This window comes from Diadema antillarum, unplaced genomic scaffold (assembly GCF_040938485.1).
Source record: "Diadema antillarum isolate AM-2024a unplaced genomic scaffold, OU_Dant_1.0 seq00000457_RagTag, whole genome shotgun sequence".
NCBI classification, from domain to species: domain Eukaryota; kingdom Metazoa; phylum Echinodermata; class Echinoidea; order Diadematoida; family Diadematidae; genus Diadema; species Diadema antillarum.
This window is the reverse complement of record NW_027271429.1, coordinates 906883-930449: the sequence shown is the minus strand read 5'-3', so window position 1 is coordinate 930449 and position 23567 is coordinate 906883. Positions and strand designations below refer to the sequence as shown.

Genomic DNA, 23567 nt, shown 5'->3' with positions numbered 1-23567 from the left:
AAAGAATACAATCGCTCTCGTGTGTGGAACGGGGATGCCCTCGCATTTGATTATATGACAGTGGATGAATTGTTATTATCCCCAAAATAGCAAAAATTTGGAGAGGGAGGTGCTCCGCTAATAATGAAAATAAAAATTTCTTCACCATAAGTTTCTTGATATCTTGTCTGATCACCTTCATATTTGATGTAGTTTCCTATCAAAAACTTATTACGCATAAAATTATACGTTGTATAAGATGATATGTTTAATTTGTGTTAAAGTATTTTGGTTACCATGGCAACAGCCTAAACATAAGCAAGTTGTTTCACATTTTGACCCAGTTTTAGTTTCTTTTTATTTATTATCTTATGTATGACTGAAGAAATCTGCAAACTTTGTTTGAGTGTTCTTTACATGACAGCTGCAATATACTGTTTTTGTTTTCAAGTTGATATACTATTGGAGTAAACAAAAAAAATCATTTTGAACAGCCTGTGCATTTCACATGCGCTTACAGAGTTTAAACTTCCTCAGAATAATGTATTCAAATTGTTCATACTTTAAAATATATATTTTTAAGGGAAGTATTCAATTATTTGTGAAATAGCTACAGCGCCCTCTTGTGTTTTGTCTTGATTTTTTTTTCTGTGGAAAACACAATTTTCTTAAGATTTGGACCTGTAAATTAATGCTCTGAAAAGGTGAATATGAAGTTCAAATGTGTCTTAATATTTCTACAAAGAAATCAACATCAAAAACTAGATGCATTTTTGCCTTTTAACTGCCCGACATATGTCTTGAAATTAGTTAATTGGATATTATTTCATGGGATTCTCTTTATTTTCTTTGTATTTTGACGTCCCTTTTTGTGGTTTCCAAGAAAAGTTTTGATGGTGCCATTTTGTAGGGTATGTCTTGTTTTACATTTGTGCCACATTTCAGAGCAATCGATAGAAAAATATTGAAATTATAGAGGGAGCGGATTGTGCCCTCAATGGTTTACGTAGCTTAAAACAGGTATTTGTGGTTATGAGGGTTAACGGCTGATACTGAGACTAAGCTACTTCTCTGGAATTGCTATCATAGCAAAATATCATCCACAGATACATACCATTTCAAAATGCATAAGCAGAATTTTTCCCTTTAAGTGGTACCAATATCGTAAAAATCTGGTCTTGGCCCATGGACTACATGGGAGATGGGCACAACCTTGAGTGCGCGACCGCATCCGCAATGCTCTGACCAGGGAGCCTCTCGGTCTCATCTCCCTGCTCTGACACATTTTCAGAAGCCTAGGCATCGAGTTACAATTTAAGACCAGGTTACACTTTAAGACCGTAACAAACGAGGCTACGAGACCAACACAAAGAAGGCCAACGAGACCGACAGGGTGAACAGCGCCACCAATAGACCAATTAATTGTATACCGTGTCCATATGGCGTAAGGAAGATATGATATGGAAAAGGAAAGTTGCTATGGTGTTACCCCCTGCAGTTGCCCTCCCTCACCCCGTTGAACTGTTCAAGATCTTTCATTGTGTTTGCTTGCAATGTATGAGTTTCTTGAAAAAATAAACACAATTTAGTAAAATGTGCATGAGATATTTCCGCATAAACTTCGAAAATGTCCAAACACCCTCATTCCCCATTCAGCAAAACACAAATAAACACAAATCGGTTTTCATTTCATTTCATTCATTTATTCATGCACGGCACATACTTCAGCCCGAAGGCTGTTCTTCCGCAGGTCCGTGCGGATAAAAGATACAACATAGATATACATTTTATACAGAAACGAACAAAGAAACCAAACAAACAAAAACAAAACTCATACATAAAAAAAACATATTATAGAAAAAACACAATAACATGTTGATGAAACTGCGGTACACATTTCGACAGAAACAAACATGATCAATCAAAGATAACCATGTACAAAAACTGAACAGAAACTTAAAAAAAGTTGTCAATTAACAGTTTCGGTCAAGTGCGTTTTTAAAGCTTACAAACGTTGGTTTTTGTTTCAATTCCAATGGTAACTTATTCCAATGCATTGATCCAGAATATGTCAAACTTTTATGTTTGAAACAAGTCTTAATCAAAGGTAACACAAAATTTAACGATGAATTCCTTACGTTATAGCTGAAAACTTTAAATTGAAACATATCAAGCAAATATTTCGGACAAAACTTGTGTGCAATTTTATACATAATTTGAAGAGTATGTTTATGTCGCCTCTTATCCAGTTTATCGATGGGTAATGCTGTGTATAATAAGTCAGTTCGGAACCTAGCTTGTACGTTCAGTACTGCACGAAGTGATCTATTTTGAAGAATTTGGAGTCTTTGAATATGAGATTTCTTTATGTTCCTCCACACAACATCACAATAATCTTATTTACTTTGAATAATTGATTTATAAAACAAAAGGGCAATATCATCAGAAATAAAAGACCGAATTTGTTTCAACAAGTACAAATTTTTCACTGTACTTTTACACAAATAATCAATATGTTCATTCCAGTCAAGTGATTGGTCAACATAAACACCAAGATATTTACAACAAGAAACCTGTTTAATGGTTGTGTTGTTAATTACTATATTGATATGTTGCTTTTTAACTCGCTTATGTGAACCAATTATCATAGCTTCACATTTATTGGAATTTAGAACTAAGTGATTACACTTCAGCCATTCAGATACATATTCCAAATCGGTGTTAAGTTTGGCTTCAATCTGACTGATTCTCTCTCAAGAAAAATAGATACATGTGTCCTCCGCGTATAACGCAACGGATGAATGCTGCAAACAATTGGGTAGGTCGTTAATGTAGATCATAAACAAAAGAGGACCGAGATTGGACCCCTGTGGTACGCCACACCTTACATTCAAAGGCTGGGATCTAACTGCATTGACTTCAGTGCACTAAAAGCGACCACTCAAATAATCCCCAAACCATTCACAGGCGAGAGGACCCATACCAATCAAGCGCACAATGTCAAGAAGTACAGAGTGATCGACTGTATCAAACGCTTTTCGCAGGTCAATAGTAACCATGCCAACGAGTTTCCCTGTGTCCATAGAACTTAAATAGTCCTCCGTTACTTTTAGGAGGGTGGTCTGAGTGGAGTGTAGAGAACGAAAACCAGACTGGTTTACATTGATAATATCAGCAGCTTTCAAATAAACATGAACTTGATTGTACACAATTTTCTCTAATATCTTAGCGCAAAGAGGTAATATAGATATCGGTCTATAGTTATTCATATCAGTCTTTTTACCACTCTTCAAAACGGGTGTAATTCTTGAACATTTCAGTTTCATTGGCACCTTCCCTGTTCGAATGGACAGATTGAACATTTGGGTCAAAGGAATCTCAATATATTTAGAAATAGGTTTCAACAAAAACAATGGTAAATTATCACTTCCACAAGACTTTTTATCTGGTAATACGTCTATTACGTCGATTACATCTCTTTCCGAGATCGAGTGAAATTCAAACGTATTGTCACGTGCTCTTATGAACTGTCTGTATTGTGCGCTATGATCACACTCCACACTTTTTTGTGTGGACTCACCAATTTCAGTAAAGAATGAATTAAAACAGTCTGCTATTTCTCGTTTGTCACTTATAATTCCATTCTCTTTTTCTATAGACATAATATTTTCTTTCCGACTTTTGGATGGCATGAGATGTTTCAACGATTTCCAAATTGCACTGGAATTACTAATATTCGATTTTACGGTATTACTAACAAATTCAGTTTTGGCCTTTCTCACTTCCTTTAGTTACGTTCAGACGGGAGCCCTTAACCTCGAAGTTAGGAAACTTCGAGGTTAGAGTTTGTAGTTAGGGACCGTGAAGACGCACTCGTAGTTAGCAAACCTCGAGGTTTGCTCGATGTTTCGAGCCACGAGAAATCTTATGGTTAGCGCTCTAACCACGAGCCGCGGGGGGTCCCCACTCGTAGTTAAGCACCGTGTGGACACAAAAAACAACGAACTCGAAGTTAAGAGTGACCTCGCCGTAAACTCCAGCCCCCACAATTTCCCTCTGCTTCCGGGTCAACCTCCCAAACGTACACCACAAATACACTACACGTGAAAAACCTATGACGCATGACACAACAACATCATCTTTTCTTCCCATGCGCTTGATCTCTGAAACTGAACACGTCAAACTCGCTACGGTATTCTATATTCTTCTCCGACGCTAAAAAAAAAAAAAAAAATGTTTTTGATGAATATCTTCATAAAGGCATAAAGTCATCAGTGCAGTGCTATCTCTGCATACATATTACCATGACAGAGAAAAAGAGTGCCTGTAAGCGAGTCCGACAGGGTTGGACTAAAGAATAAATAGACGCCTTGTTGCAGTGTGGGCTGAAACTTCCGGTTTTGTGGTTTTAACATCGAGTGGGACCCACTCGTAGTTACGGGGGGCAGAAGCTATAACTTCGAGGTTTCGTAACCTCGAGGTTAAGATTCGTCGTGTGGACACACGTCGTAGTTAGGGGGCAAGAGCTAAACCTCGAGGTTTCCTAACCTCGAGGTTAGGGCCTGCCGTCTGAACGTAACTAGAGTGACGAGATTCCTTAGTTTCCGATATTCAAACCAATCACATTCTTGCTTAGATTTTATTGCTTTTTTTATTTTGTACATTTCTTGTGCGAATTAATTCCAGCATATTAACAGTCATCAATGGCGAGTTTTTCTTTTTAACTCTTTGTTTCGTTAATGGTGCATGTTTATCAATGACTTTCATTAAACTTTCCTCAAACGAGCGATATGCATCATCAACATTTGTCATAATTGTGATATCACTCCAAATTATTTTACTCACATCATCGACAAATTCTGTCATATTTACTTTATTAACATTACGCATTTCTCTGTACCTGTAACAATTTCCTTGTAATCCAGGCGATTTATTTCCCCATGTACAGTATATCAAAAAATGATCGCTCTGAGAAATGGGCAAAACACCAGACTGAACAATTTTTTCAGACTTATTGGTGATAACCAAATCTACAATCGAAGAAGTTGTTTGTGTGACTCTGGTCGGACTATCAATAACTTGTGTTAAGTTATAACTTTCAAACTATTGTAAGAGTCGCTTAGTCTGCCATAAATTCACACCAGACGGCTTCATCACATTACAATTGATGTCACCGAGAATAACAAAATCAGTGTTTAAGTCATCGATAATTTGCAAAAACGATTGAAAATGTTCAAATACTTCATGATTGGCGCTAGGTGGCCTATACCACACAACTATTATCAAGTTCTTTCTATTTGTGAACTTCAATTCAATAGGCAACAACTCCAGACTGTCTTCCGACTAAATCTGTACGTATTTCATACATCATATTTGATTTGACATAGGCGGCGACACCACCTCCATAGCGGTCCCTATCCCTGCGTATGATATCATATCCATCAATACTTAATTCAGAATCAGAAATTAAATCATGTATATGTGTTTCAGTCAAAAAAAAAATCATCAGGTGAAAGTTTATGTTGAAGTGATCTCAGTTCATCTATGTTCTTCAATAAAGACGTGCAATTTAAATGTGTCAATTTCAATCCTTTACACTTAGAAATTCTCTGAACATTTACTTCAAAATCTTCAACGTTGGGTTCATATCTGTCTGTACTTATGCACTCATCGGATGGCCCACTTAACTCGGGGTTGAGTGAATATGGATAGAATGGCAATTCTTTGGATAAACAAACATCACATATTCAATCATTTTCTGATTCGAATGTTTTTCTATCAACTGACGTGCATTTGAGATGGCACCATAATGAACATTTAACACACATCATAGCATTTTTATTATTTTTGACTGCTTTACAGCATATGGTACATGGGTATAGTGTTGGCATATTGCTAAGTCATCGTTACGTTACTCTATTACCATCATACTCATTGCAACTAGCTGAGACGTTCGATGTCGGCCTTTGTCCGGATGACTATTTTCCTCCTGTCAGCACGAGTTCCAGTTGTCAAGGCGTAGATCTTTCCATCTTGCGACCATGTCCAGGGGATGGCATCACTGGTCCTCGCAGCGTACATCAAGCTCTGGCGATGACTGGTAAGATCCTCGTTGATGAAGACAGATGTCCCTTTCAACTTCGACCTTGCAGCGTAGACCTTTTGACGCACATTGTAGCTGGCGAACTTGACTATGATGCTTTTTCCCCTCTCTGGCCCTGTCCTGGTGCTGCTTCTCGGGGTGATTCTATGGCTGCGATCAATGTCGGATGCTGCCAGGTGAATGTTCATGTGGTCTCTCACAATGTCGGTGATGAGTGTATCGGTACTTTCGCCCGGCTTTTCCTTGACACCGTAGAATCGCAGACAGTTGCGGCGACTATACTGCTCTTGTTCCTCGAGCGCTGAGTTCATGGCGGAGAGTTTTCCTTCCAGATCCTTCACTTTCTTTTCCAAACTGTTCACATGAACTTGGTGTTGGTCAGCGTCCATTTTGAGAGCCTCATACACCTGCTGTGTAACTTGTTCAAGAACAGCTTCTTTCACGGCGCACACGAGAGCTTTCAACACATCATCAGAACAAAGAGCTTCCTTTATTTTCACTTCAATGGCGAGATCGAGAGTGGTATTACCCTCGATTGTCCCTGCCTCGGTTTGATGACCAGCGGTCAGTTCCTCGGTCATCGGTGCTTGAATCAGCCCCTGGTCCGGGCGCGGGTTTTCGGAGCTTCGTGTTCAGCAGATCGCCCGTTGCTCGACATTTTGACCGTCAAATTACACCAAAATCAAGCGACGAAACAGTATCTTTTTGATGTTCAAGTTGTCATATTGTCACGTCTATGTCACAGTAACAAAGCATAACACCAGTATGTGCAAAGGAACATGTAAATATCGAAAAATATCCACAACTCCAGGAGCAGTTATGATAGACGTCTCCTCTCCTACTAATAACAAAATCTATTGTCCCGGATGATATACACCTACTTAAAAGAAATAAAATGTGGACGTTCAGATCAACAACCTAGAAAAACACCAATCTGTGAAATTAAGTTTACAAGAAAATAATTCAGAAAATAGTCAATGTCCCAGTGTACGTCTGCTTTGCATGATATGGAGGGGGATTGTTTTAAATTTGTATCAATTACGACAATTTATGTTTCATTTTAGAAAAAAAAAAACGAAGCTTAAATAACATATGATGATGTGTTTTTCTTGAAAATTCCAATTATCATAATGTTTCCAACAATTAAGGAAATCTAATTAATTTAATTTACCTTTTATTATTCTGGTAAGTTGGCACAGTCGGTAGTGCGTCTGCCCTACGATCCTAAGTACCCGGGTTCGAACCCGAGTCTGGACTTAGCAATGCTGTGTAATAATACGTCTACTCTAGCAAGAGACAAACACTCTGTCCCTCGGATAGGACATAAAATGGAGGTTCTGTGTATGAGAGAGTCACAACGCATACACGTAAAAGATCCCGCTTCATTCATTCATCGCAAAGAGCAGGGTATTTAACCCGGTGAAGTGGTCCCACCTCACATTCAACTGGACCCCGCAGAAGACCAGCTTAGCGTTGCTGAATATTGGCTATCCAGCCATCTTCTCAGTTTTGATTTACACAGGACAAAGCTTTTGTGCCCAACTTGGTGATTTAAAAACCGTAAAAAGTCTTGCTGTATTCAAGAGAAAATTAAGGACAGTTTTGTTTGGTTCTTAAATAACACTTGAAGAAGGCCTACACATTTTTCATCTCATTTGCATAATTATGTTGATGTTTATTACATAGTGTCTGGCAATAGCCCTACTTGCATTGAGGACCCCTGCTACCCATAAGTAGTCCTTCTTTTCTTCCTTCCTTCATCGTTTTCCCGTCCTTTATTACTCTAACCTCCCTTCCCATTTCTCTTGTTTTTTTGTCCTTTCTCCTTGTTAACAGTGAGCGCTTTGAGCCTGTGTAGTGTTTTTGCCCTTTTTTCTGCATTACAAGTTCTATCTTTGAGTGACCCATACTTTTACAAACTTGTCTTTCACGTGGGCCTCTCTTTTCTAATGACACAATCATTTGGAACATTAGGTCCATATATTGTTGTGATACATTGAACTTTTTTTTTCCCTTGAACTTATATCAACAAAAATGTGCCTTTGGAAATACAATCTAATTTGAATCGAGTTGAATTGAATATATAAAATCTGCCCAAAAACAACACAAATAAATACGCAAAATTTTGCAAATAGGCGTGACTGCTATGTATCAAGTGCAGCATCATTGAAAAAAATATAAATATTTTTCGTATCATGATGACAATATTTCAAACACTTTCAAAATGACGTTCATTCGTTTTATTCTGCATACCGTTCGCAAGTTAATGAAGCTGTTTCTAATATTAAGTAGTAAGTCTTGTGAAGTGTGAATATCGAAATTTATTCAGTGTGTTACGTCTTCCATTTAATTATTCATTGTTTCAACTCCAAAGCAGCTGTATGTCATCTTTTGCAAAAATGTTTGCTTTATAACCAATTTTTATTTTCCAACAATTTCTATTCATTCCCATCAGCGATCACTGTCCATTCAAGATATGACCTGCGGAAGAACTACGTCGCATGAATTGGCGGAGAGTATCTGTTCAAGCCGTGTGTTGAAAAAACTCACGATACTCCACTCACAATTTCACATGGATTTCTTCAAAATCCTCGGCGCAAGTGATTCAAATTGCAATGTAAGACCTTTATGCAATATCTTCATTTGTAAAGGTATTCTATGCAGCTGAAGTTCAAGTGTTATAATTATGATATTTGTAAATAGTAATTCTAGGGTCTTGTTTTTGAACATAATTCCATAGTGAATAAGATAACTCAAACTTGCTGCTATATGAGCCCCTGCATTACGAAAGCAAAAAAACAAAACAAAACAAAACAAAACAAAACAATTGTCCAATATAGATTTTTAGTTAAGGGCAGCTGCTAAATATGCTGAAAGAGCAGGCTGTAAGCTTTAAAATGATATATAACTCAATTCAGATTGACTCAACTAACACATCTGAACGTTTTGAAGAAAGCACACACTCTGTAAAGTGTGAACCGAGAAACAGGCTTTGAAGGACAGGGTATATTCAAGCGCTTAATCTTTTAATACCGAACAGTGGTGGCCGTGCGATGAAGGGGTGACAAGAAAAAAAAAAACAGATCGTAAACCACCGGAGCAACAACAATGGGGAGATTATCGGATTAAGCTGAAGTTGAGCATGATCTATTAACACATTCTACCCATGATGCCTACTTTCAGTACCAACTCAATACCATCATCCTTCAAAAGTCATTAGAAGTGAAAGTGAAGAGTGTGCAAAGGATTTTAAATCATACCTGATTTCAGGGTATACTCTACAAAAAAAAAAATAATGGAGAAAAACCGCTGGAAATCACCTTTCCCGTTCATTCTGTGAGAAGGGCAGGGGCGTCGATCCGTTTCACGATTGGGGAGGAAGACTTGAGTTGGAATAACTGTGCGAAGGAGTGTGGGGGTGGGGGTCTGGAAGAGGAGGATCCCCCTCTCACACAAGGAAGATTTTGCAAATTTGAGACCTGAATGGCGCACCTCTTTGGCGAATTGGTTTTTTTTAATCAAAAAGAGTCACAAAATTGATAATCACAGACAATTGAAAGACGAAACTGTGGTTCGTGTCCAGCGTGAGCGACATCCAATGTGTAGTCCTACCTAGGAAGTTGTCAGGTTGAAATGGAGGGTGTGGGAGGGGGTAGCCATCTTCTCCACAAATACTATTTTGCATTTTTGGGATTAACATAAAACAATCAGATGTACACTGTTGTGAATGTTCGGAAAAATAATCTCCAGAGTGTGAAGAGTCGAAATCAAAGGATAAGAACCCAATGGGGGAAAGTAAATTGAAAGAGGATGGGGAAATTTAGAATTTATTAGAGTTAAAGTCACAGATATGGTGCACAGTTTTTGATGGATTACGTCGGTATGTGTGGATAGTATAGAAGAGGAGATGCAAGAAAACAAGGAACAAGACAATAAGGTAATGGCTATTATTTAGATCATCACCATAAATGTGACAGTGCACCTCAAAACAAACAAAAAGTCGCCAGACATGAATTTTTAGTTAAGACCATATTCTAAAAGAGCAGACTTTAAGCTTTAAAATGATGTATAACCCAAATCAAATGGACTCTCCTAAGCTATCTAAATATTGGAAAGAAAGCACAACCTCAGAAAAAGTGGGAACTGAGAAAAGAGGCTCTGAAGTACAGTGTCTATTCAAGCACTTAATCTTTACCAAACCGTGCTGGCTGTGCGATGAATGGGACAAAAAACAGGAAGTAAACCACTGGAGTAACAACAATGAAGGGATTATCAGATTAAACTGAAATTAAACATGCCTCATTAACACATTCTGTCCATAATTAATGCCAACTTTCAAAGCAGTAGCACTATCCTTTTAAAAGTCATTAGAGTTGAAAGTGAAGAGTGTGGACAAGGTTTTTCAGAAATGAAAAAGGGATTCTGAAGACACACCTAATCACACTATTCTATCAAAAATGTTCGAGATAAACTGCCAAAAAACACACTTTCCTGCCCGTTTTATGACACCAAATTTTAGCATAATGTAAAAGACGACCTGCTCTTTCAGAAAATATGAAAAAGTCAAGTTCGGCTAGGTTGACCCATTTCACTTGTTTTCAGTCCTCACGCAAAATCAGTGTGTGCGACTTTATGTTCGTTTTGAGGTGCACGGTCACAAATGATGAATATGATTTCCGAGTGCTGAAGAATAACAAGCAAAGGTGGATGATGTAAGCTCAAACGGAGCCGCTGTATGTTGAAGATCCCGACAACAGTAAATCATTCCATTCCAGACAATTCAAAGCAAAGAATGGTTTGCATGGGAAACGTTAGAGATTCAATACGCAGGTACGTGCATGCGTCACGATCACCAATGAACTCGCTGAAATGACGAAAAAGATTAGGAATTCTTTTATAATGAAATTGCAACTTTACTCGATTTTCTGATGGGGGAGCCTTAGAGAAGTTGATTGGTTTGGAGGGAGACTGGAAGAGTTCATTTTGCTGTAGGGTAGTTTTCCCGCTACCACGTAAAATGGGTGCACATCACGAGACCGATACCCAAGAGTCAAACAGCCCACAAGTCATACAGCCCACTAGTTATACAGCCCACGAGTTGGGCACTAAGCAAAAATGCCCACGATTTCGACATCAAGTAAAAAAAAAAAATACCCACGATTTGCACAGCCCATGTAGTGGGGTAGCTTAGTGAAATTATCGTGACACGGCGGACAAAAGCGTGATTTTTTCACCAAAGGTACTTCATGATGTACCTTCTCAAAAAATAGGGTGCTCCAAAAAAATTGATGCTGGGAAGGAGGTCAGAGGTCAGAGGTCTTTGACCTTTATTTGTGAAATAGGTTTTTTTGGCTATTTCTCAAGTCAGGAATATCCAATCTGGATAAAACTTGGCAGGCAAAATATTGAGAACAAGTGAAATATTTTGATTGAATTTGAAGTGAATTTTCCAAAGGTCAAAGGTCAAAGGTCAATGAACTTTTTTCTAAAAATCATGTTTTTGTTTATTTCTCCAGGTAGGAAGATTCAGTTTTCACAAAATTTGATATGAACGTTATATAGAAGGTACCAAGAGTATAAAGCAGGGGTCAAATATAATTGTTGATTTGTACGTTGCCATGGCAACCCAAAACTAGGATTTTTAGTTGAAGTTAGTTACAGGAGGCTATTTTTCAGTTTGGAAGAGATTCCATTTGAATAGGTACAACTGATCGACGGGATGTATAGAGGTTTGAAATACTTTTGATTAGTGTTAAGTGGTACGTTCCCATGGCAACTACATATGTAGATTTTGGTTAAACTTAAAGGAGACTTTAGAACGTCCATGAATTTGAAGAGATTTCCATCAGGGTTGGTATAATTGATCAACAAAAAGTCGCCAGACAAAGATTTTTCACCTTCATAGCATGTGGGTTGAGTGAATGCAGCAACAATAGTCTAACACATCAGTGAGAGTTTTGAGGAAAATTGGACAATCCGTTCTAAAGTTATGAATTTTTGAAGTTTCTGCTCAGTCGAGGCTGGATGAGAAGACTACTGTTCCTTGTAACGTCACATGTGTACGACGATATAAAGAATGAATAAAGAAAATTCAACATGTTTTCACTTACAAAAGGATACTCGACTTCTCTTTCAGAAGGCAGGGGGAATAATTATTACCCTTAACATACGTCAGTAGCAAGTCAAAGAAATGTGAACTTTACTCAAAAAGTGTGGTTTTGTGAAATTCTCTTTTTATTTTCCTTACAATGTGCGCATGTGACATCATACACTGTGGTAGTCTTTTCATCCAGCCGCGACTGTGCAGACATTTTAAAAAATCATAACTTTTGAACGTACTGTATGATTTTTTTTCCAAGCTTTCTGTGATGTGTCCTACTAATATTGTTGTATTCACTCAATCCACGTGCGCATGAAGGTGGACTTATCCTTGAAGGACAGCTTCTGAAAGAGCAGACTCTAAGTTATAAAATGATGTATCACTCAATTCAAATGGATTCCCCTAACCTATCTGAATAATAATACCGGTACTGGAAAGAAAGTACACACTCTGGATAAGTATGAACTGAGAAAAGAGGCTGCACTGTCTATTTTTGCGTTTAATCTTTATCAAGCTGTCTCATGTCATTATGTTCGTCTTTTCTTCCCCCCTCAAATTTTCATTTGAGTTTGTCAGCATCAATTTTTGATGATAAGAACGATGCCACAAGACATTGTTTCGTAAAAATGCTTCAACTGCTCCTTCAGGTCCAAAATCTACATCAATATGTATAATTTTCCTGATCTCCTCAACATTTGTCCAAAAATAAGGCATACACCTTTTATGCATTGAGTCCTCCTTTTTGTGGACAATTAAAGGCAAAAAAAAAAAAACAGAATTAGTGCTTGAAAATGATATTATTCTTAAGTGTGAGTTACGGATCTAGAAAGAACCTCTGTTTAAAAAAAAAAATGAATCTGTATTTATACATCAATGTTCAGTATTGTTAATAACACAAAATGTGAACAATATTTTTATAATAAAATGTTTCCAGACTAAACCGTCCGAAATTTATACATTAATGAGAAAAATATTGATATCTCCTTATGTGTTTGCTTTGATTGCAAAAACTGGGAGGATGTCTTGTGATACAACAGGGGGGGGGGGCATTTCATGAAGCAGTTTGGTCAAATTTGTCTGGCAACTTGTCGGACAAAATGCTTCATGAAATGCCCCCAGACCTACACATATTATGCATGAAATGTGATATCCTGAAAAATTTTTTCAAGTCACTCTCCCAAAAGTATACAAAGGACCTTTAAGTTTTTCTTGTGTTTGTTCCTGGCAGAGTACTAGTGCACAAACTCTCCAATCCATGGTGACCTAACGGGAATTAAGGAAATTAAAATGAATATACTGAAAACCAAAACTACGGATACCGATAACTTACTTCATTCTTCTCTCCCCATCCCATCCCACCCCTTCTTTTTGGTTTCTTGATATACTAGTAGATCTAGCTGACTTTGATAATTGTCATTATGTAACATCATCTTTAATTGACAAGGCGATAAAACTTAACAATCATATGCTGCTGGACTATTAGGGGTTAGTTGAACTATTGATGTTTTTAATGTACCATACTTTTTCCTCCTATCAATCACATGTATTTTGGGTGGAATGTACTTTGACATAAAGCATCATAGAATCAACCACCTTTGGGGTCGGGAATTTTGTCATATTATACATGTATTGTGATTCAGATTCTGCTCTATGCCGATTTTGTTTTATTTTTATCAACTTTGTAAACTTCCTCATAGACTTTGTTCACAAGTCAACTACATCCCACCCCCTTTGGATAATGTGAACCAATAAAACATTGCTTTTACTTTTGAATAACATGTCTATACATAGCTATCAGACCAAAAATATTCAAACCGCTTTAAGTCTTTATGAGTGAAATTACAAATATAAATATATATTTAAAAATATTCAAATTGTCTAAATTCATCTTCATCTGTGAAAACAAACTTTTACCCTTTTTGAACATTTGAATAACCCCCATAAGAAATAAGAAACATATAGAGAGGGGAAGTGCGGACTATAAAAATTGCTTGCGGGAACCGGGTAATCCCTGCGCTAATATGGAATTCACACAATCTTGGAGGAAACGGGTTAAATTTGTTTGGAATTATGTAGGGCAATACCCAAAACCTTCAGTTCTCAATGGAATATGCAGCTCTTCTACTGGTAAACTAGTGGTACTAGGAGAAAAAATGAGCTGTGACATACGTCCTACACCTGATTCAGTCATTGCCCAAGATTTAAAGTATCTGAGCCAGAGTCACACTTCACTCTTCGCCATTTCTCTACATGAGGTAAACAGTACTAAACAAATCCTTTACCAGAAATAATATAAAATCATTTAATGAAAAGGTGCTTAAGAAAACTGGACTGTTCCAACACACCTCCCTCAGGTCTGCAACACAGACTAAACCACCTGTTACTATAGGAAAACCAGTAAAAACGGTGTATTATTGTAAACATGCACATAATATGTCGTATTGAGGGTCTGAATTTTAAGACTAGCAACCATGTACATTGCATTGCATTGTACAGAAACCTGGCGAATGCCCTGTGTATAGTCTTTGAATTCAGACATTATTGTTATGTACAAATTAAGGGTATTTTCTCATTTTTCTGTTGGCGTATTTCTTGGAGCACCCCCTAACTTTGATCCTCATATATATACAAGTGTCTGAGGAAAAAATGACACTTTTGTCCGGCGTGTCACGATTATCAGTATATTTGTCACTAAGCCACCCCACTAATGAGTTCGACACTACGCACAAAAATGTCACGATCCGACACTACGCAAACAAATTCAACAATCCCGGCACTACTCTTAAAAGGCTCACGAGACCGACACTAGGCAAAGAAGGCCCAAGTCCACCTTTAGACCAATTAATTGTGTTGGTTGTCCAGATAATGGACAAGGAAAGACATGAGAGATGGAAAAGGGGAGTTGCTAGGATATTACCCCGTCAGTTGCCCTCCCTCACCCCTGAACTATTCAAGATCTTTAATTGTATTTGCGTGTGTATTTGTGAAAAATAAACAAAATTCAGATAAAGTGTGCATGAGATCCTTCTTCATTAATCTCAAAAATGTCAAAGCAGCCTTGTTTTCATTTACACAAAACATTAAACGGTATACACCTATACTTAGAAAAAGAAATAAAAAAGGAGTGGATATTTAGATCAACCAACTAGAAAAAATATCCAGCTGTAAAATACATTGACAGGAAAACATTCCACAAAATGGTCAATGTTGCAGCACAAACCCGCTTTACATCGCATTTTGTTTGAATTAATTATGATTTTTTTGGACGGAGCTGCAAAAAACTACACTTCTTTTGCACCAAACGTTTGCACCAGATCGCTGATTCTCAGGTCTTAAAATGCAAAAATCATCTTCGTTTGGGAAGAGAGATGCCCCTTATGTGCACCCTCGTGTGCACGTGTTTTTTTTATTTTTCTTTTTGATTGCTCAACAGACAGCGTTCATAATATTCAGCCATTTACATCATCAAAATGCAAAAGTTTTCACTGTGAGGAGGAAACAACCCCCTCCCACACCCTAAACCCTCGTTCGCTCCGCTTGCTTGGCTCGGTCGCGTTCATGACAGCACTGTAAGAACTAATACAAGAAGTTTATATCTTTAATGATACCATTCTATAGGCAAATTGTTCATTAACAACCTACGTCAAAAAATACTGCTACCATAAACAAGGGGGACTGTCTCAAGTCGATAAAACAGGCAAAAACTTGCATCATATTGCACCATTCCCTGCTAGGTCGCGTTCATGACATCTAAGTGTAAGAATTAATACAGGAATCTTATTTAAATGATACCATTCTATAGGCAAATTGTTTATTAACAATTTACATCCAAATGTACTGCTACCTTAAACAAGTGGGACTGCTACAAGTCGATAAAACACGCAAAAACCTGCATCAAATTGAAACATTTACAACATCTAAATGAAAAAAAAAAAAACGTTCTCATCGTGGGAACCCACTCCCACCTCTCCCTTGCTCACTCCGCTCGCTCTTGCTTAGTTGCGTTCATGATTTTCAGTGTAAATATCAAAACATGAAGTTTATTTGGATAATACTATTTTATAGGTAAATTGTTCAATGATAATCGACATCAAAATGTACTGCTATAAAGCCCTGGTCACAACTAGCCGTGCGTGCTTTTCGTCCGTACGTTTTTGGCGGAGGCCACGGCATTCACGTTTTTTTTTTTTTTTTTTTTTTCTGAAAACGTGGGGAGGGAGTGACTAGAGCAGGGAGGAAGTACGTCTACGCACGACACTCGCACGGTTGCGCAGGGTTTAAGTACGTGGCCCGCACGCCACGCCTGGCCGTGAGGGGTTACGTGCATCTTCCGTCAGATGTTGGGGGTAGGCACTGGCTTATATGACCATATGTCTTCTCCATACGTGTACATGGCAGTTTAACCTTCTGTGTACCATATTTATTTCATGTCCATAGGTTTATATGTGAAATGTGTGAATATATGACTCCCTGACAGAGAAAGGGTTTATACATTTGGGCCCTATGTTCATAAAAAGTCGATATGATAGCAACCCTTGCTGGAATTGCAATTGTTATAGTAACGACAAGAATCTAGCTTCCTGATTGGCTGTTGCATATTGGAAGTTGTCATTCCAGCAAGAGTAGCCATCCAAACTTATCCTATGAAATGGGGCCTAAGTACACGTATAAACCTATTATCGTGTATACAATGATATTGTAAAACATTATTTTGGTTTAAACAGCCTAACACATTGCCACTGGAAATGAGCTAAGAATATACGTTTATTATTTCAGATGCATCATGATTTGATGTTATGAAGTCCGCCATCTTTACACGCAGTTTCAGAGGTAGGCAGTGGTTCATTTCAGCCATCCAGCATAATAATTTGAGCAAGATTAATAGCATATTGCTGGAACGATGAATGTAGGCCTATGTTGTTGTTTTTTTCATTTTCTCTGAGTCTGAAGGCGCCACATTTGCAATTTATTCAAGGTAATACTGCCATCATAGTAATTTCTTGCTTGCTTAATTTCAAAATATACACATTCTCAATTTTAGCTTAACTGAAATTGTACTGACTTTATCCCTGCTCTACAAAAACAATGATGACCAATGCCTTTTAACCAAGCTTGTGCAACTCTTGAATGTAACAATTTTTCAGAACTCCAAAAAGCTGGTCACTTCATGCACTCATGCACTGACCACTCAAATTCAGGATTTCTCTTCTTCAAGCAGTTTTTGACTGTCTCTTATGTTTTAATAACCATAATCGTTACTCATCGCCTGCCAGGCAGAAAGGTGGATTTTGGTTCGTGATGACAATTCGACAGAGTTTTGAAAGCTCTTTCATGTAATATAACAATCATCTTTCTGTGTATGCGATTTTTTTTTTCAAGGCAACAATCCTTATAGGTAATTTCTGCCCCCTAGGTGAAGGAGAACAGTACGAATACCTAATTGCCAACATTTTGGAGAGGAAAATTAATGACACTCGTCCGTATGGCAAGCCTTTTTTACATTAATAATTAATTTCTGATATCACGAATTCCATTTTGTGATATCAAAAAATCATTTTTTTTTATATATCAAGAATTCAATTTGTGATATCACAAATTCCCGTAAGTGTAGCACATGAACTTAATTTGAGATATCAAGAAATTGAATTTGTGATATCACAAAATCCATTCTTGATATCACAAATTCAATTTGTGATATCAGAGATTCGAAGTTGTGATATTAGAAATTCAATTTGTGATATCACTGAATGAATTTGTGATATCAGAAATTCGAATTCTTGACATCAAAAATAGGTTTTACGTGAAAAACCAATGGTAATTCGTGATATCATAAAATGAATTTTTAATATCACAAATTCGAATTTGTGATATCACGAAATAAATTTGTGATATCACTAATTTGAATTTGTGATATCAAGAATTGTTATTTATGATATCAAAAATGCGAATTTCTGATATCACAAATTCCATTTTGTGATATCACAAATTGAATTATTGATATCACAAATTCGAATATGTGATATCAGTAATTCACAGGGAATTCGAACGTTAGTTTTGCGCTGAAATTCAACTGTGAATTCGAGCTTTAGTTGAGCGCAGAAATACACAGGGAATTCGAGCGTTAGTTCAGTGGAGTAAATCCCTGTGAATTCGAGCGTTAGTTGAGCGCAGAAATATACAGGGATTTCGAGCGTTAGTTCAGTGAAGAAAATCGCTGTGAATTCGAGCATTAGTTTAGCCCAGAAATACAAAGTGAATTCGAGCGTTAGTTTTGCGCTGAAATTCAACTGTGAATTCGAGCGTTAGTTGAGCGCTGACATACACAGGGAGTTCGAGCGTCATTTCAGTGCAGAAAGTTGCTATGAATTCGAACATTAGTTTAGGGCAGAAATACAAAGTGAATTCAAGCGTTAGTTTTGCGCTGAAATTCAACTGTGAATTCGAGCGTTAGTTGAGCGCTGAAATACACAGGGAGTTCGAGCGCCAGTTCAGTGCAGAAAATCGTTGTGAATTCGAGCATTAGTTTAGCGCAGAAATACAAAGGGAATTCGAGCGTTATTTTGCACTGGAATTCAATTGTGAATTTGAGCGGTTTTTTTTTTTTGCGCAGAAATACACAGGGAATTAGAACATTACACGTGCCCCCCTTCCCCCCCCCCCCTAGATACGCCACTGTCCTTACCATAACTCTCACGAGAAGAATATTGCACTGTCAAAGAGACGGACGGCAGACAGCAGACGATAGAGAACGGGAATCGAGAAAAATGTTATTGGAAATGCCGAACTTAACGAGCTGTCTCATTAACCACTGGGTTCTGTTCTCTCGTATGTTGCTTTTAAATTCAAGCTACTTTCTTGTATTCTTTTCCTAGTGACTGGTCACATACTTTAACACAAGTTTGACGAATAGACTTGTTAGATTACTTGGGAAAAGAGCGTGGCAAAATTAATAACCACACTAGTTCTTTGAACAATTACAATAATAGATATGACCGTCATGATTTCTTCACAACATGGCTATCTTTTTCTTTTGTAATGGATAGACACCCTTGAAGATAATTATTATATTTGGATTTATTTTTTTTTTTTGTAGAAATGATTTAACATATCTGTGACAAAAGAAAAAAAACTGTGAAGGCATATGTGACCCGCTACAACAAAATGATCCTAAAGTCGGGTGAGGTCGATTATTTGAAAATTGCATGACAAAATTTCCTAATCTTTCTGCTTTAAATTGATATATAACACATCTTATGAAAATAATCGGCTGCGGAGATATCGATGTTTAAAAGAGAGCATGTCGAGACGTATGGGAAATCACTGTTTCGAGAAAAGCGCCCTAAAAGTTTTCCTTGCGACGCAATCGCGATCAAGGGACACGATAGTCAATTTTCACCCCCGGACAATAGAAGGTAAACCCTAGCAACCCCCGAAATGCTCATTCAAGCACAGCGTCGGCGGTCCCCTCACCGACCAATCAGAGTGACCAGGATGCCAGGAGAAGCGACTGGGCATAGCGCATCCCACCCGCACGCACCGGTCGACTTGGCAGTGTGCGAGCTTCACGCTTCGGATAGCGGCAAGCAGCAAACTGACCAATGAGATCACTCCGGTCATTGTTAGGGGCGGAGCCTATCTGTGGCGCTCAATCCAAATTTTCGAACCGGTTTCTGCTTGGTCGAAACGCCAAAAACATGGCCCAGAAAAACGCTATTTTTTGGTCTTTCCTTTCATCATTTTGCTTCAAAATTTCGACAGATGATAGAAGACATGTCAGACTCCAATAATATGTCAAAATCAGAAAATCGTAAGTTTTGACCAATTATGATGCTCTGACTTCAAACTCGATTTTCACGGCTTCGACCGTGCGCGACTTTAGGACCTTTTTGTTGTAGCGGGTCACATATTTCAACATGAATTTCAATCTTCGGTTATTACATCTCGATAGTGAAAAGTGCATTGTGACGTTCATATATTTTTTTTTTTAATTTTACAATGAGATCCTGAATTTGTGATGTCAGTATCTAATCTGTATTTCCTCTAATACGTCACTTTTTTTATCATTATTCTTTTTTAATAGATTCAGAACCTGAACTTGTCAATTGAAGATTCTCAGTGTCATTCCTCAATGGTAGGAGACTTGACCAAATGGATTTCCAGTATGCCACGTCTTTCAAGCTTCCGGGTGAAATGTGGCTACTTTGAGTTCCAGGGTGGAAAGACTGATACTATGGTACCAACCTGTCAGATATATGTTGCTTTTGTTCCTTTATAAGTTACCTTCGGTATTGATATCATGATAGTAATGTGTATGGTCATTTCGGCAAAAGGTGGCTACATGAAATCTGTATATAAAGAAAACTTTCAGAAAATTCGCATTAGTCGGCTTTGGGCTTTGTTCGTAATTATCGCCATACAATTTGGATAATATGTGACTCTGCACCTCAAAACAAACAAAAAGTCGCCAGACAGGAATTTTTAGTTAAGACCATATTCTGAAAGAGCAGACTTTAAGCTTTAAAATGATGTATAACTCAAGTCAAATGGACTCTCCTAACCTATCTAAATATTGGAAAGAAAGCACAAACTCAGGAAAAGCGTGAACTGAGAAAAGAGGCTCTGAAGTACAGTGTCTATTCAAGCACTTAATCTTTACCAAACCGTGCTGGCTGTGCGATGAATGGGACAAAAAAACAGGAAGTAAACCACCAGAGTAACAACAATGAAGAGATTATCAAATTAAACTGAAATTAAGCATGCCTCATTAACACATTCTGTCCATAATTAATGCCAACTTTCAAAGCAGTAGCGCTATCCTTTCAAAAGTTATTAGAGTTGAAAGTGAAGAGTATGGACAAGGTTTTTCAGAAATGAAAAAGGGATTCTAAAGACACACCTAATGACACTATTCTACCGAAAATGTTCGAGATAAACTACTAAAAAAACACACTTTTCTACCCGTTTTATGATACCAAATTTTAGCATAATATAAAAGAAGACCCGTTCTTTCAGAAAATATGAAAAAGTCAAGTTTGGTTTGGTTGACACATTTCACTTATTTTCAGTCCTCATGTAAAATCAGTGTGTGCGACTTTATGTTCGTTTTGAGGTGCACAGTCACATATTTCACTATTTAGATTTCTGTCAAACCTCTGCCGGTATGCCTTTCAGGTATGGTTTATTCAACGTACGACTATGAATAAAAAAAATGAAAAGAAAACGTTTCTCTCTCTCCCTCTTCCTCTTTCAAAAAAAAAAAAGAAAGAAGTCTGGACGAAAGAACGACGATAGCGTTAATCTCATAATGTTGAATTTGTTTTATTCTGTTATTCTCTGTGATATTGTCTTTTAATGCCATTTTTGATTCTTTTCTCTGCGTTTCTACAGACTGACGATCTGAAATTGCATTTTCAAAGCAGTGACAGAGATGTTCAATACCACTCCTCAATGGGAAGAGAATTGGCCCGATGGGTGTGTACATTTCCAAGTCTTTCGAGCTTCACTCTGGCATGCGACTTCTGGCCTGAAAAGTTCTTCTCAACAGCCGTTGAGTCAGCATCATCATGTCAGGTAACATCTTCAGAAAGAAGAGCCTATACATAATTTCTATTTTCTACATTTGATGCCTTTTCGGTGTCCGGGATTTCTTTTACCCCATTTATCGGGAAAACCTCTGATAGTAGAATGAGAATTCTTGAAATCATAATAATCTCTGGGATAACATAGGTCAGACCAAAAATGAAACCGAACAGAAAAGTGAAAAAAAAAAAACTGTAAAAGGTGTATTAGGGTGAGAATGACGTGGTGTTGACGATGGTAGAATTATCTTATTCGATGTTGTGCGGATACTGCATGCTCTTTGTTCTCCTCGGACTTAAGGATACATTCTATGTGAATGTTCTATCTATCCAATTGTTTATGAAATTATATGTAGAAGTTTGTCATGTTCCTTACCATAACTCTCACGAGAAGAATATTGCACTGTCAAAGAGACGGACGGGAGACAACAGACGATAGAGAACGGGAATCGAGAAAAATGTTATTCGAAATGCCAAACTTAACGAGCTCTTTCATTAACCACTGGGTTCTGTTCTCTCGTATTTTGCTTTTAAATTCAAACTACTTTCTTATATTCTTTTACTAGTGACTGGTCACATACTTTAATACGACTTTGACGAATAGACATGTTAGATTACTTTGGTAAAGGGCGTGGCAAAATTAATAACCACACTGTAGTGCTTTGAACCATTGCAACAGTCGATATGACCGTCATGATTTCTTCAGAACATGGCTATCTTTTTCTTTTGTAATGGATAGACACCCTGGAAGATAATAATTATATTTGGATTTATTAATTTTGTTTTTTTTTGTAGAAATGAGTTAACATATCTGTGACAAAAGAAAAAAAATGTGAAGGCATATTTCAACATGAATTTCAATCTTCGGTTATTACATCTCGATTGTGAAAACAGCATTGTGACGAACATCTATTTTTTTTTTAACAATGAGATCCTGAATTTGTGATGACAGTATCTAATCTGTATTTCCCCTCAATACGTCACTTTATTATTATTCTTCTTAATAGATTCAGAATCTGAGCTTGTCAATTGAAGATTCTCAGTGTCATACCTCAATGGAAGGAGACTTGACCAAATGGATTACCAGTATGCCACGTCTTATAAGCTTCTGGGTGAAATGTGGCTACTTTGAGTTCCAGGGTGGAAAGACTGATTCTATGGTACCAACCTGTCAGATATCTGTTGCTTTTGTTTCTATATAAGTATCTCTGGTATCAATATCATAAATGTAATATGTATAGTAATTTCGGCAAATTGGAAAAAGTACAGACAACCCAAATCTGCACCACTTTCAATATGCTTGTTTTACTATTCCTTTTTTTTTTATTTCACATATCAACATGTATATTCTTTGTAGTGGGTGGTCGGAGCTCACCGAATCATTTGTAATAACATAATAATAGGGGTTGAAAAGAGCTATCATCAATGACATTGTTGGATTGACGTGAGACTGACAGAGATATGCTGTTTCCCTCGTAGTTCTAAAAACATTTCTACGTAGACCTATTAATTGTTACAAGTTGGCTGCATTAAGTCTGTACATAGGGGAAAATTTCAGAAAATTTGCATTAGTGGGCTTTGGGCTTTGTTAATGCTTATCGCCATACAATTTGGATAATATTTCACTATTTAGATTTCTTTCAAACCTCTGCCGGTATGCCTTTCAGGGGAGGTTTAGTCAACGTACCACTACGAATCAAAAAAAAAATGAAAAGAAAACCTTTCTCTCTCTCCCTCTCTCTCTTTCAAAAAAAAGAGAAGTATGGATGAAAGAACGACGATAGCGTTAATCTCATATGTTGAATTT

At 37.4% G+C, this 23567-nt stretch overlaps 1 protein-coding gene across 5 annotated transcripts in view; it reads left to right on the top strand.

The window, feature by feature from the left end:
* Nucleotides 1-23567, top strand: part of LOC139732968 (uncharacterized) — a 107572-nt gene that overhangs the window by 27629 nt on the left and 56376 nt on the right. For 3 of the 5 annotated variants that reach the window (XM_071643807.1, XM_071643803.1, XM_071643802.1), the window contains 4 exons: nt 8538-8699; nt 20263-20415; nt 21570-21752; nt 22768-22920. In XM_071643807.1, coding sequence (XP_071499908.1) covers nt 8538-8699; nt 20263-20415; nt 21570-21752; nt 22768-22920 — 651 coding nt within the window. The remainder of the gene's footprint in view (nt 1-8537; nt 8700-20262; nt 20416-21569; nt 21753-22767; nt 22921-23567) is intronic. The other 2 variants (XM_071643804.1, XM_071643805.1) reach the window with 2 other exon arrangements.